The following is a 15,224-nucleotide window of genomic DNA, read 5'->3' on the forward strand; positions in this document are numbered from 1 at the left end:
ATAAAGTCACCATCCCTTTATTACTCAAATTCCATCCCTGGCATTCCTTTTCCTGGTAACTCAATTTTCTCTTTGCACTGTAAACAAAAGCTCTTGTAAAATCCATGGGCAAGCTTCCAGAATAGGTAGCTCAGGTGCCAAGAGCAGCACAACTGTGCTAGGAAAGGTCAAAGCAATGGACAGGACATACATGCACTCACCTGTACCTCCTAAAAATGCCATCCAGCTAAAAGAGGACAGTCCTGTTTTCTCTGGAAATGGATCATTTCACATTGACATCCACTCTCACCTTGATTTCCCCACTCGCACTCCCTGCAGAGAGCACAGCTGCCATGGTGCAGGTGGCCACAGGCTCAGCAGGACTCAGTTGGGTTCATTCAAACCACCCTAATCCCTACACACAGACTTTGTGGGGAAGGAATGTGGAATTTCCAACTGTGTTACACACCCTTTTCCATTTTGCTATTCATTGTAACAATGTGATTCTCCTGAAAGAACAGAGCAAGCGCTGTGCAGCGCTGTCAAGAATCAGCTGAGGAATGAGGGGTGACTTTTCTGTAAAAGGATTAATGAACAATATTCTCCACCCATATACCTGCCATAAGGAAACACCTGGACAAGGACAGACACTAAAATGACTAAAAATAGACATTATTTCAGTATATTTTCTGAGGTTCTGGAATTTAGTAGGGTAAAGAATTCAAGTTCCTCCATCTTAACAGTTTCTGAAGGATCTGCCTTCCCTGGAGTTCAGTTCATTCTTCTGTTTATGTTATTTCATTTCCATCAGAGCCCGTAGCAGTAAATTCCAAAATTAATTACATGCAACGGCAAAAAATCTCCTTTTCATTTAAAACTGTTATCAGGTGTCAATGTAGTTTTGGGGGGACTTACGAATAATAGTCAATGCACATTGTTTCAGATTCTAGGAGCACCTGTCAGTACAGTTTGTCACTTTATCATTACTATTGCAGGCATTTAAGAGCATTATTCTGACCATTTACAGATTCAAATATTTCCACCTTAAACTCAATGAAGAAGTACATAAATCACTAATAAATTATGGTAAGTGAAATCTCATTCTGCTCAATGTTGGTGAGCATCTGGAGATACAGCAAATCTTGACAAGCAGTCATGGCCTTTTTTTCTTATGGAAGTAGCCCCCAAAATCCACAAAACTGAGTGGGTTCAGGTCCACAGCCACACAGCCACTACTATTTTACAATACTTTCTTTCTCCAGTGCGAGAAACAAGTACTGTAAAACAGTATTACCCTTTGAGGGGGAAATCCTGAAGCTACTTACCTTAAACTTGTTCAAGTGACTGCAATGCTGTTGAAGCCTATATCAAACAATAAAACACAACAGCTGCTTTTTAAATGTTAGTACTGTATATATTCTTCTGCAAATGTATGTCTCTCAGCAAGGCTGACTGGAAGGATGCTGTGCTTCCTTCAGGACTGTTCTCTCCCGTACCACAGCAGTCCCCAGCTGGTGGCAGCACAGTCACGCACACAGACCCACACATGGAGAAACAGAGTTTCAAAATAAAAAAATTAAAAACCAGTGCTGCTTATGTGGAATGATTTCCATTATTTTTCTCATGCCTTTGTGCGTTGCCAAGTTCCCTTTTCATACAGAAACTCCCATCATTAATAGACAAAGCAAGATTTGAAATCCTGCCTGTTCCACTTGCCCCCCAAGGTGTTTAACAGGAACACTTAATTGGTGTACAACACCTGGCTGAGAAATACTCTTGTCTAAGCCACTTGAGATGCAATTTTTCTGTTAGACCTCTCTCACTAACTATTTTAATTCCCAAGGATCAGTAAAATGTGTCTAAGGAAGTAGTGCTCTAATAAACCACTGAAATTGCCTGTTACACAGTCATCCCTCTGTTTAATTACAGCTTCAAATGATTTATTTTAAGCATCCCCTTATTTTGCAAAAATCTGCCATTTCTTTATGGTGATCACTGATTCTCTGCCCTTTAGAGGGTGACTGGATATTACATAACCTCCAATGTTCACTGAGTGAACAGTGAAAATGAATACTCTTCCATATACTGACTGCTTTTGTATTCATGTATTTCTTGAATGCAATCATATACCATTAATAACTAAATTTAGCTTTTATTAAACGTGACTACACAAAGGAAGAGACAAAACCATTTTATTTAATTTCTTCATTTTATTCTGAAACTGCTGGCCTGATTTTTAGGAATAAAGATTTCCCAGGTAAAAATAAGATGAAAGGATGAAACAAAGTGCCATGAATCAGTAATTCGAAAGCATTCTTCTGCCATACAGGAAAATAAATCATGTTATGTTTTGCTGTACAAAAAAATTAATGAAAAAATTGTATCCAGTATATGAAGATATAGTTTGGATCAGAACATAATTTAGATCATCAGTTTCTTCTGACTTCTAGTTCTTGGTTAAGGAAAACCCCAAACCCCTTTGCTGCATATTTTTTAAAAGAACTAGTAAAAAAGAAAACAGGATAATGCAACTTGCAATTAAAGACAAAAAAAAGTCATGCCCCTTAATTTATGAGCTTTAAGACAGAAAATGAACAACTAAGCCTCGTTTGCTTCATCTTTCATGTACCTTGTGATAAACCTGTTCAGAAGTATTAAATGAAAATTGCATCCTGATTTACATCAGTTTCTTTTATGAATAAACTTTTCTACTCTAGGCCAGCAAACCTCAGCTTTTTCAGAAACACAGAACATTTTCTAAACTGTTTCTCAGTACACTTGTACTCATGGTTAAGGAACAATCTTGCAAAACATGCATACAAGACAGAAGTAATTTTTAGACTAGTAATACCTCATCCTCTGAAAGAGTTCTAGAAATACTTAGTCATTCAACAAAACAAGCTTGTGGAGCTGATAAACAAAATTTCCTCTTTCAGGCTGCTTTTCAGACTCGTCAATAATACGCTGAGAATCCACCTAGTCAAAAGAAGCAAGATGAAAGTCAGAATGCATTCTTAATGTCTTCCTATATAACACAGCTAAGAAGAAGTCTTGAAGAGTTCAGAGTTTTAAATCATACAGGAATTTCAGTTCCACACCACACACTGCAACAAAAGAGCCAGGGCTGCAAAATGCTTTATCTCATGGTTTGCCCGAGTCAGAACACTATTCCACAGTCAATTCCGAAGCATTACAGGTAGCATTTTATGATCTAAGATGTCCTGGGGATTCTTCAGATGCAGTGAAAATCCTGATCCAAGGCCTACACATTTGGCTTGTTATAAAACACCAGCAGAAGTGAGTATATTATCTTCCTAAATCCAAGGATAACTGAACTAGAAATATGAAAATACAAACACTTTGGCCTAAGGCAGTGTATCACAACGCACTCTAAAAACAAAGCCTTTTAGAAATAACTGCCCTTGGTGCTTGTTCTCTGTTGTCCCTCTTTACCAGGGGAACCAAACCCCTCCTTTCTGGGCCACAGGGTGGGAGAGCCACCGGGAGGGGGTGTGTGGCAGTTTTACTCCTGCACTCACTAATTCCTCACCCCCTTTTAATTAAGAAACTGTAGTTGTTCTTCAGGAAATCCAGTGGCCTGCAGAGGCCCTTACAAAAAGAAAGGTGAGATTTCTAAGAGAATAGGAAGCTAGGAGAATTTTTTTATGAAACCTTCCCAGGTCTTGAGAAAACTGCCCTCTTGCCTGATCCCACCACATTTGTTCTAAAACAAGCTACATTTATTTCTGTTTGCCTAGAAAGGAAAAGCCACCTCAAAGCACAGCAGCCCAAAACAAAACTAAAATGCACTGCGTTCAGGAAAATGTAGCTACAGCTGCTTAATAGAAAGAATAGAAAATTTTAACTTCCAACAAATGTGAAGTTGCCTTTACAATCTCTCTCAACTTAAAACCCATGGAGAGTTCTGCCTGAAAACACTAAATATTTATATACACAAAATTAAAAAACAAGCCACCCAACAACTAAACAGAAATAGGGTATCAACAGACATTGGTGATTACATAAATGAAAGTTCTTAAGCTTTAATTTAACTCTGCAGTGCTTACGGTATTTTCAAATTCAATAAACAAAAAAGTCATCCTCCCAAAAGTTCTCCCTTTCAACACTCTTCACTAATGGTACTGGAGTACTCAAACTCCTCAAAAAAAAAGTTTTAAAAGAAATCTTTATACCATTACCTGATTCCATGCATATGGCTTCTCATACCAGGTGGGATCAATTATGTCTCGAGGCTTTGATTTGCAGATTAAACTGAAATTACATAAAAATAGCCTTAACAAGTACACTTATATTTGGTTAATTATAAAGACAAAGGATTTTTTTATAAAAGATACAAGCAGGTATTTACAAGGTGTCTGTGCTAAAGTGAATCTTAAATTTCCCTGTTATCTAGTCTGATTTGTTCACATTCTCTCTACTTTGCCCCTCCAGTGTAGTAAGTCAAAATACAAATTTTCACAGGGACATATAGTGTATCAGAATGTGGTTTCTTCTAAAGAAAATAATGAGTTTTGTTTTTTTTTTTTTTAAAAAGCACTAGAATTTGCAATTGTAATTTATTCCTTACGTTTTATGTATGCTTACTCACTGGAATGTATAATACAGCTATTTTTAGGGTATTTTGTTTTGCATGACAACTCAATTACTATAGTCTGTCTGCTCCAGTTATTTCCTCAAGCTGTGCAAAGTACAACAGTAGTAGACATTAATTAATTCTGTCTAGATGTGTTTTTCAAAACCTGATTTTAGTTTTATGTAGTGGTGACATGTTGTAAATACAATTAGCTTTTGAAAAATGGAAAACAGTTATGAAAGACTGTTCAGGCTGAATTTTTACCTATGTACTTGTATTAATAAATGTTTTTTCCAAAACACAGAAAGTACAATTGGGAAAAAATATTCAAAACCAAGAAAGATTTTACACAAGGGAGAAGAAGAAATCATTTACAATAATGAGACTGTTTATTCCTTCAAATAAAACCATACAAAAATGAAATAAAATTTTAAATAAAAATAGCTGTAGGATTGTTGAAAGACAACCAATAAATGTACAAAAATTCCACGAGAGAAAAGGCTACCACAGAAGGGTATAAAATCCTGACGACAAAGAAGTCCAAGGGCTGATGAGAGTGGCCGAGTCAGGCAGCCAGTGCTAACTGAGCAGGGAACATGTCAGTGCCCAGGACCTGTGCCAAGGTCTGACCCTTCCCCTCCCAGCTGGCTGGAGATGTCTGAACAATCAGCCCAAAATAGGTGCCGAGACTGTAGCAAGTATTCACATGTCTGAACAAATAGCAATGACATTTTTGTGCCTTCAATTTAGCATATAAGTGTTGATGTCCCAGCATGAGCTGTTACTGTCACAGTCACCTCCAGAGGGGGGTTGTGGCTTTGCTTCTTTCTGCCTACCCATGTTCCTTGACTTCTCCATTGCTTGTGCTCTTTTAATTTCACTTCTAGTACCTCAAAAGGTAAGGCTGACTTGTTACTATGGAATGCACCTGAATTTTACTTGGAGTTTTGGAAATAGGAAGTATGGGTGCTTGCTTTAAACTGAAGGCAATGTAATAGGGGGTTTTTTCCACAGGTAAGAGAGCAGGTACTTTCAAAACCAAGAAACACCTGAAAAATCAACATAAATAGATGCTCTGATAATCTTTCTGGTAACCCTGGGTAAGAGCAGGGGTGTGATCTTTATCAGCACAAGGAACTGCCTAAAACTGACATCATGCAGTTACTTCAGCAAAGCTCTACCAGCAAAAAAAAAAAGTTGTATTTCTTAAGAGATGAGGCTGGTAAGAGTTAGGTTACGGACTCTGGACCAGAGCTCTTTTTAACATAGTTCAGTAGAGAGCCAGGTCAGGATGAGAAAATTCTCCTGATGATACAGAGAGCACTAAAATGCATGCTGAGCGTACAAACAAGGGAAAACTTTTCACATTATGCTCAGCAGGGACAGACATTAGAAGGAGCTGCTCTTGGGATAGTTCATTGCACTCTTTCTCCCAAACTACAAGCTGAAAAAATTCTCCAGGCTGGCTGCACTGAATCACAATGGTCTTTTCAGAACCACTGCTTCACTTAGAAGGAGAAGCTTGCTGGCAAAAAGGCAGATGGCCTTACTTAAGTTCCTAAACTGGCCTGAGACTTCGAATTCACTTGGCCAACACCTATTCTGCACAGGTCTACTGAGGGAGGAAAGGCAGCACACATAATTCAAATTTAATGTACAGGAAGAAAAAAATTCTAAATCTTTCTGCACTGTTCTGCCATAGGATTCCATTAGCTTTGTCCTGGGTGCAAAAAACAAGGATACGTAAGAGCTGATTTCCTGCAGAACAGGTTTTATAGTCTAGGTTTTATGACTCCTAACTGATTGGGCTTCCCTGAAGAACCAGTGCTTCCACAAGAAGTCTATGGCTGTTTAGTATACTGCTTTATAAATAAACAAAGTAAATGAAAAACATCATTAAATGAGAGCATGTATTATTTTTCCAAAGCCTAATCTGAGCTATGCTTCAAGCAAGCACTCATCTCATTTCTGCTGAGACTCTGAAACAGAAGATCTTATTTCTACAAAATGATTACCATAGAAGCTTCTGACGAATGTTTTCCTGCAGCTGTGCCACTTGCTCTTGTCCATAACACACTGCATGTTCACAGAGCAGCTTATTCATGGCTGTCCTCAGGCTGTTTATCTGTAAAACACCAGTGACAGAATATAAAGCACTTTAAACCAGCACAAGGTCTGTATCATATTACACTGACGTGAAGGTGGTCGTGGCGCCCATATCACTGAACTTGAACTGGAATATTATTTGCATAAGCAAAAACATCCAAAGCTTCAGAAATGCTTCTTCCTGCAGTTGCACCTCTGGTGGTCAATGATGTTGGTATTTCAGCCACATGATATCACAATTTTTAAGGTTACTCAGATATGCCATAAAACATACAGGCTACCACTTGCTTTGACTTTTTCCAACACAGAATTCCTTCTGTGAAAGTTTTAACAATTTTCTCTCTCTGTCCATAATTTTTCACATGTACAACAGCTCGGTGCTACCATTCTGGCTAAGGCATCATGAATACAGCCATCACACCAAGTCAGTACTTTCAGAAAGTAACAGCTTACAGGTATGTGCACCAGCATGTCCACTGTGTCCTTGGAAAACCTCCAGGAACCACCCCAAGCACCTGCTTTGCACACAGACCTAACCAGGGCACATCCCTCACTGTCTCACACACATCAAACACAGCCACTGTCCTGCACAGCACAGGTTATGTACATGTTTCCCTCTGACAGGCCTCACTCTCTGAGCTGCAAAAGGCAGTAATGAGGAATGCAGGGGCTTTATTGTTTGTTTGGCTGATCTGCTCTGAGAGACGTAGCTCGACACAGATGACTTACCAGAGCTGTGAAATCAAACTGAAGCCTGAAAGGCAGCATTGCTCTGCTTGTCAGTAAAAGCCATGACAATCCCAAGGACAAAATTAGTAAGTATTGACAACTGGTTACTGCAAAATTGATGACTGTATTCTGAAAAGGGTATAACATTCTATAATATTTTATTTGTTTCAAGTGTAGGGAGGGGGCAACTGCTTCTCCTGATAAAAATCCAAGATTACAAAAAGGGAGAACATTAAAAAACCCAAAGAAAACCACAAAAAACCCAAACCCCGCAAGTCCAAACAAGCTTTTCTATTAATACTAAGAGTTAACAAGTTCAGATGCACTGACGTCTACTGCATTCCTACTGTAGTGAAAATTCTTATCCAAGTTTTACCTCTGTTATGTCTTCCAGTCCAAAATGCACATCAAATGTCAGCTCCATATCATTTGCCGGAAGCAGTGGAACCCCAGAAGTTTGACTCCAACCCAAACCACACAGAACACCAGTAAAATACTTCCCACTTTTATCAACTCTACAGGAGAAAGAAAGAAAACAGTCTCACCAAGAGATGAAGAAATAAAACTCTTATGAAGACATACTTAAATGAATTTGTCTAAGCCATGCAAAGCAAGACACATCTTTGAAAGAAGCTAAAACAATTGAGAGGCATTCACACTCAGTCATACTGATTTTTAAAATACAGTGATGAAACAAAACTGAAGTTCTGGTTATAAAAACATATAAAACTTACCAAAAAATCATCCATAAGCAAAATAATGGAAAGCAACCTCCACTATGTTGAAATGACAGTCTACAAATAACCATTAGAACTTGCTTTACAAAAAATTACGTAAGTTCCTCTCCTCATGTAGACTTAACATGCCCAGTTTACACTCCACCTTCCCAAGCTTCCAGCACAACTGTCAGGAGCTGTAATGCCTTATCACGAGGGGAGACTCTGCAGCACCAATTCCCAAGTACATGAACAAGTTGTTTTACCTACATACTATACTGAAACTCGTAAAAAAATGCCAAAAAGGGAATATATAAAATGCTGAAAGCAAAGAAAATCTGTCAAAATTTTGTGAGGATCCTAAAGAAAATAATAGAAGAACTACCACTTTAAAATGCACAAATACCTGAGTTCTATTGCAGGAGCAAACAGCATACTGAGGAGTGCAAGCAGGCCATGAATAGGAGGCATCAAAGATGTTTCCCCTAAAATCACAGACCCTGGCACCAAAAGAGAAGAAAAATTTCAAATAGCTCCAAGGAGCATTTAATGAAAATGAAACCTCAAAAAGATGTAACATAGAACTCCAGTAACATTTTTACTCATAAAACTACTCTAAAACCAGAAGTCTAGAGAAACAACCCAAACATTGTTATTAGGCATTACCAGCTGCATTTACTGATACATCAGTGGCGACCAGCAACTGCTGAAAGCAATCTTCTGCATCATCATGGACAACAATGGAGTTTATGCTCTCCCTATGTATGAGAACATCTCTGGAGAAAAAATATTTTCAACATTAAAAAACCCCCAAAACTCATACAAACATGTAAATAAAAAATAATTTTCAATTCACAACACAAACTCAAAATAGCTGTTTACTGTTAGCAGATTTAGATGACAGTTAATAAATAATCTCTTTGTGAGACAATAATGCACCTTAAAACTACTCTTAAGATTTCAAATAGTAATAGTGTGTGTATTAATGCAATTCAGGCCTGACTACTTCAGTCTTCTCAATGAATAAAAATTCAGTGAAAATCTGTAGGAGTCACTAGGTGGTTTTTGCTGATTTATTGGGAGTAACAGCTAAGAACATGACTCTACTTTACAGTGAAAGTTTTCTCATACCTGAATTGGGATACTTTGGTCAGACTGTAGCATTTCAGCTGATAAGGACTGAACGGCCCAAAAACTGTCACCTTCAAAAAAAGGGAGAGACAAATTCCATTCTAGTTAGCTAGCACCTGGATGTCTTCCAATCAGAATGCTTTTAATTTAAATTAAAGCCAAACACATTTCAGCATGCACTGAGCCAGCTGAGTTGCTAAATTGGTAAAATGGCATTTTCATTTCACTCATCTAAAGCAAACTTTGCTTGTTGAGGCACCTTATCTAAAATTACCTATTTTCACATGTGCTACAGATTGATGATTTTCCTCTAGCTTAAAAAACGCAAGTTCAGACTTCATAGGTCACTTAAGAAAATCAGGTAATTTTATTTACATGATGAGGTCTTTAATCTTGAAAATATCTCCATGAAGTGAGAAGTTAAACAGGATTACTCCTGTGGGTGAATGGAGCATGATTAGGCGCTTGAAAGCCTGAAATTTTATCAGGTCTGAAATGGGAAAATAATCAGAATATAGATGAGGCCTAACTTGTAACACACATTTATATTCCAACTTAGTAGTGACTAGATACCTCAAAACACATTTCTGAGTTTGGCACTGGCAGAGGAAAAGCATTATTACTACCATCAGTTGCTAGAGCATTCACTGCTTCACCTATCCCAGCTGCTTACCTATCACTAGCTGATGAAGAATGAAACACTGTGTACAGTAAAACCACGTTCAGATTTTCTGAAAAACTGACAGGGTTGTAAACTTGCTATTTTCCTGTGGCTTATATAATGAAGACTACCATGTAGGGAAACACTGCATTCAGCTGTTCAATTATATCTCTGTTCTGCATGAGTTCAAAGTGCTGCCTTAGATGTGTCAGAAGAGCTGGATCATTAGCTCCCAGGCTGTACTTCAGAACTGTGTTCAAAGCTGCAGCAGACCAGTCTGAAACAGTGGTCACACTATGGCTTTCTACCAACAGAAAGTACGGTGCCCTACTCAATGCATCAAATAGTGCTTGGTTATTTAAGGTACTTTTGGCCCTCATCTCCATTCAATGTCAGAAGCAGGGTCATGGGGATGGCAGGCCAAAACCACCTCTCAAGTTACCTTATGGGTTGGTGCATCAGATTTATTTTCAGAAAAACAGCTCAACAGTCTTTCAATGAGATGCTTTTCTTCATGTCTTGAAGACACAGGCATTTGCTTTTCTTCTTTTGCTTTGTCCAAAAATAATTCCTTGAGCAAATCATGGCTTTGCTATACAATAAGAGAAGTGTTAAAAAAGCCTTGAACAGTTATGTCTTCAGAAATTCTACAAAAAAAGTCCTACACAAAGAAATACTCGCATACAAAGACAAAAAACCAATGTTCTGATGACCTTTCAGATTATATAAAACATCAAAATGGAAGAGAGTTAGAACTATGAAGCAGTTACAGTTTTTCAGAGTTTCAAGCAAGAGTGGAGCAGTTCAACTGAGGAAGTAATTTCTCAGTAAACACCTCTTCCAGAAGGAGTCTCAGAGCAGCAATGCTTTTGGCCAACAGCTCTATATGCATTATGCACACACATAAAAATACACTGCCCTATTCAAGTACTAACCTTGCCACTAGTCAAGCTGCAGCTCAGCTTCTCAGGACAGCCTGAACCGAAATAAATTAGAATAAAAAAAGCAGCAGCAGCTCAGCCAATACATACTCGTGACTCGTAGGACTCCTCTGCTAGCTCAGCATAGCACTCCTTGATGAGCACATCCCGAATATTCACCAGGCCTCTGCGCCCCGAGTGACGGAAAACATCCACGTGCAGGACCCCGTGCACCAGGGAATAAACCTCCACAAGCAGAGTGCAGCCACTGACCAGGGAGGCAAATCTCTGGCTGGCGCTGCAGCTCCACGGCTCCCCGCACACCAGCGACTGGGCAGAGGGACACATCTTGCACATCTTGAATTCCAAAGCCTAGAGCAGAAACCACTGAAAACAATGCTTGCCTGACCAGAGAATCGGCAAGGAAATATTTTGCTTTCTCAACAAACTGAGTTAATAACTATAAATTATTTCATAATTATTGCTGCGGCTTATGCTAATTCCTAGGGCTGCTGTAAAGCTACTGGCATAGTTCCTACTCCATCACTGCCAACACATGACAGCTCATATCACTTCAGTATAGTACACAGTTGCTAAGGAATCAGAGCAAACAGTACATAAAGGATAATTTGGTAGTAATTCACCAGTCACACTGAAATCTTAGGAGCACAAAGGTGTCTTCTCTGGAAAAAACATCACAGTCCACAACTCTTTTCAGCTAAGGTAACAGAAAGCTTGGTAGGACCACTACAGCTCTTCTGTCCCTGGCAGGCAAGAGTAATTAAGTTCTCATGTCCACAATCACTATCTGTAATTATGTCTTTGAATGAATTTACTGCAGAAACCCTGGTTTTTTTTCTAGCCAGTCATTAAAACTGGTCATTAAAAGATCAGGCCTGAAGCAGAAATACACTTCCATTTAATACGTGTGTAGAAAATACAAAGAAGGATGCTTCTTGCCGAAATTATCTTTTTACATCAATTACAAAAGAAAACCAAACAAACTTAGCCCTGTAAAGATCTAATCCAATTTCTGCTGGTCCATTTCTCATTTTCATCATTAAATGCTTCAGAGAACACAGTTAGTATGATACACCTGTTTCTATTAGTTTAAAAATATCTGAGTGAGCACTGAAAAACTGAGTTACAATTGAAGTATTGTTATTTTATTTGTAAATACAGCTCAAGAGAATTATTTTTCTGAAAAAGTAGCTATAAAATTCCTCTAATTTGTGTCAAAAGATCACTAGATCTATAATACTCGTATTTAATGACCAAGAGAGTACTATCTGAAAAGATCCCAGGAAAGCCAGCAGTTCAAAGAACAGCAAAGCAGCACAAGAAAAACCACAGCTTTACAAAATTAGAATTTCTCTACAGTTAAATACAATGTAGTTCAATTACACACAAGAATTCCTGCTCTGTGAATACACACACCTCTGGAAAACACTTGCCTATTAGTGAAGGTGATCTGTAGGTACTTGCATCAGCAAAATACGTATTATTCAATTATTATTCTGAAAAGCATCCTGACTTGAAGTTCACTCCTGTTTGCCAGGCGAGACACAAAAATATCTAGTAAGCAGCAGCCAACAGCATCACCCCTACCTGGAAAGGAAGCTCTTGAAGACAGCTTGGAATCTCTTTTAATTTATTCAAAGGCACTTCTGACCTATTGCCATAATCGACAAAAAAAACCTGGAAAAAAAAAAATCAAAAGTATCTGCAAAGATTCCACGATATTAGAAGTGCTACTTTTAGTGCCAAGAAGAGTCACAGTTTGACTTTAAAAATTACAGTGCAACACAAATCTTATCAAGTCACATGGAAGCAAATTCAAAGTCTGGAAAGCATGCAAATGAAGTCATGTCAAAACAAATACATCAAATTTTATCATGTCTATTATTTGACCCCTTGGCCTAAATATCAACTTGTAATGCAAATAATCCACTAAATCTAGAAAAGGCAAGTTTCTCTAAAAGGCTCTAAATTCTCTCCCCATACCCACATCTGCATAACTTTACTTCTTAAGAGTCACAGACACTCCCTAACAACTGCAGCTAAGCAAATGTGAACATGTGTTCACTGACTGATAAATAAACCTGAGTTTATAAATTCAAATGTGAAAATGATGAGATTAGCACTATCACTCACTAATTTTTCATGATGTTAAACTATGACAATATTCAGTATTGACTCTGTAGTGCTGACACCCAACCAGGTTAAGAAATAAAAGAAATTCAAAGGCCAGTCTCACAAAAACAAAAAAAATCTGTCCTTAAAATGCTGAAAAGTACTGGCCTGAAAAATCAATACCAATTGTGGCACTAATTTCCATTACTCATATCAGCACAAAAAGCCAAAATATTCTGATGAATTTGTTGATGGTATAGAACTCAGCAGCATGAACACTCCTCCAAAAAAAACCCCCCATGCTTTCAGATTCACTGGAGGTTTTAGTCTTTATTTTATTTCACTCTGCAAGAGCTTCTCAATTTAATACTAAAAATTCCCATGTTCTGGAAAAGAAACAAATTAATCTATTCTGGCCAGAGTGATTTGCAGAAAAGATAAATTTTAAAAATAGGCATCAAAGCTCCAAGACTGTTAACCCAATTACATGCTACCAATTCAATATGACATAGCACATTACCTCAGCAAGATCTCCATGAACATACAGAACATGAGCTCTGTAGTATCCTCTCTTTCCCAGATAAGTGAATGGTGCCAGACAAAGAACATCTACACGTGGAGGCACTGCTAAATCCATCAGGTTCTGATAGTTAATTTCAGCATTTAGAGCCTTGAGAACAGCTGTATTTTTTTCATCTGTCCTGTAACCCCAGAAATGTCCAACTTCTACTACCTGAAAGTATAAAAATTAGACAATAACAGATTTCATATTATTCTTCTACATCAAATACAAACCACATCTGAGCAAAATACATGAAAACACTCCTACTCCTGACACAACAGTTCACATGCTGCAACAATGCAGTGAAGAATTTGTCTCATAATTCAGTATTTTTTCGAAAATGTTTATTTTCTGTGCTACTGCAACATACTCTCCATCTGAACAGATTTCGATATAAGCATTACCAAAATACAGAAAATTAGGAGAAGACTGCTTCCATTTTCCTAAACCAAGTTAACATACAGAAAATACAAGGTAGACAGTTGATTAGGTAGGTGCACAGATTTGGTGCACTTCTTTTTATCAGTGACAGATAACAGTTAGCTACATGTGTCAGCACATCAGCATTGCTCCTGCTATGATGAGCCATACTTCAGGAAACTGGTGACAACACACACCTATTTGAATCCAATTGAATAAAATAAGTCATCTTTTCAAATGTCTAAACTCATATAACCATTTCAGACTTTATATTGAATGCTTGTAATAAAAACCAATCTTTATTTACAATCATTAAAGCTGACTTATTAAAACAGAAGTACTATAGATAGCTAAGTAATTGTAATGGGTCTGATTAAATTCACTAACATTTTTTATCCAAGAGATTTATCTGAGTAAGAGGAGGAAAATATTCTTTTCTCCACTTGCAAAACACACCACTATTATAGCTGTTTTAATACTTCATCTTATTTCCCCTAGCTCAGTGCTTTAAATGCTTTTATTAATTCTATTTCAGCAGCATAGATATTGCTATTACTCAACTAATGAAGATGATCTAACACAAGATTTAAAAATCTCAGCTTCAGATTTCAGAAATATTTGTATATACATGTAATTTTCCCCTAATACACTTCTATGCATGAAATATTTTTCTGAATGAGCATATACTACCATTAATTCGTCTCATTTCTCATATGTACAGTTTCTGAAGAAAACTAGCAGTTAATAACCACGTAAATGTCCCAAATACCTACTGATTCTCATTTTTATAGTTTACACAAGTGCTTTACCTCTTCCACTAATCTTCTTTACATTTATGCCTACTTCCAACTAACATTTACTGCCAGCAAATCCCAAAAATTTTGTCAAGCGCAAACATGAGAGTACTGTTTAACAAAGAACTACTAAAAATAAGGCCAAGAATACTCCCCACGCTTCTTACAGACACCTCTGCACTAAAACTATTATCAGTACCCAATTTTTTAACTTAAGCTTGTCAAATATTAATCTCTGCTAAGCTATCTAGGTACTGATTATTAGCTGTGACCTACTTCAGATGTAGAACATTCCTACCTCTGTTACCCTGATGGACAGAAAACGACTTGGGACCTTCTTTGACATTTGTAAATCACCAAATGAGATTTCCACAGGCTCCACTGTCTGCTTCTGACAGTCCACATTTACTCTAAAATGGAAGGAAGATGCTAAATACTTCACTCACAAGAGAAAACTCAAGAGGATGAATTTTTTTGCT

The 15,224-nt window shown here is 37.6% G+C and overlaps 1 protein-coding gene across 1 annotated transcript in view; it reads right to left on the reverse strand.

The window, feature by feature from the left end:
* Positions 1 to 2,153: 2,153 nt before the first annotated feature.
* The window catches only part of TDRD9 (tudor domain containing 9), a 70,177-nt gene continuing 57,106 nt past the window's right edge, over positions 2,154 to 15,224 (reverse strand). The window contains 12 exon segments of the mRNA XM_032112777.1: positions 2,154 to 2,955; positions 4,179 to 4,251; positions 6,589 to 6,698; positions 7,785 to 7,923; positions 8,531 to 8,624; positions 8,791 to 8,900; positions 9,256 to 9,326; positions 10,359 to 10,508; positions 10,948 to 11,208; positions 12,445 to 12,534; positions 13,490 to 13,702; positions 15,044 to 15,155. Of these exon segments, the coding sequence (XP_031968668.1) occupies positions 2,860 to 2,955; positions 4,179 to 4,251; positions 6,589 to 6,698; positions 7,785 to 7,923; positions 8,531 to 8,624; positions 8,791 to 8,900; positions 9,256 to 9,326; positions 10,359 to 10,508; positions 10,948 to 11,208; positions 12,445 to 12,534; positions 13,490 to 13,702; positions 15,044 to 15,155 (1,519 nt within the window). The 3' untranslated portion in view covers positions 2,154 to 2,859.

Source organism: Corvus moneduloides, chromosome 6, assembly GCF_009650955.1.
Source record: "Corvus moneduloides isolate bCorMon1 chromosome 6, bCorMon1.pri, whole genome shotgun sequence".
Classification (NCBI taxonomy): domain Eukaryota; kingdom Metazoa; phylum Chordata; class Aves; order Passeriformes; family Corvidae; genus Corvus; species Corvus moneduloides.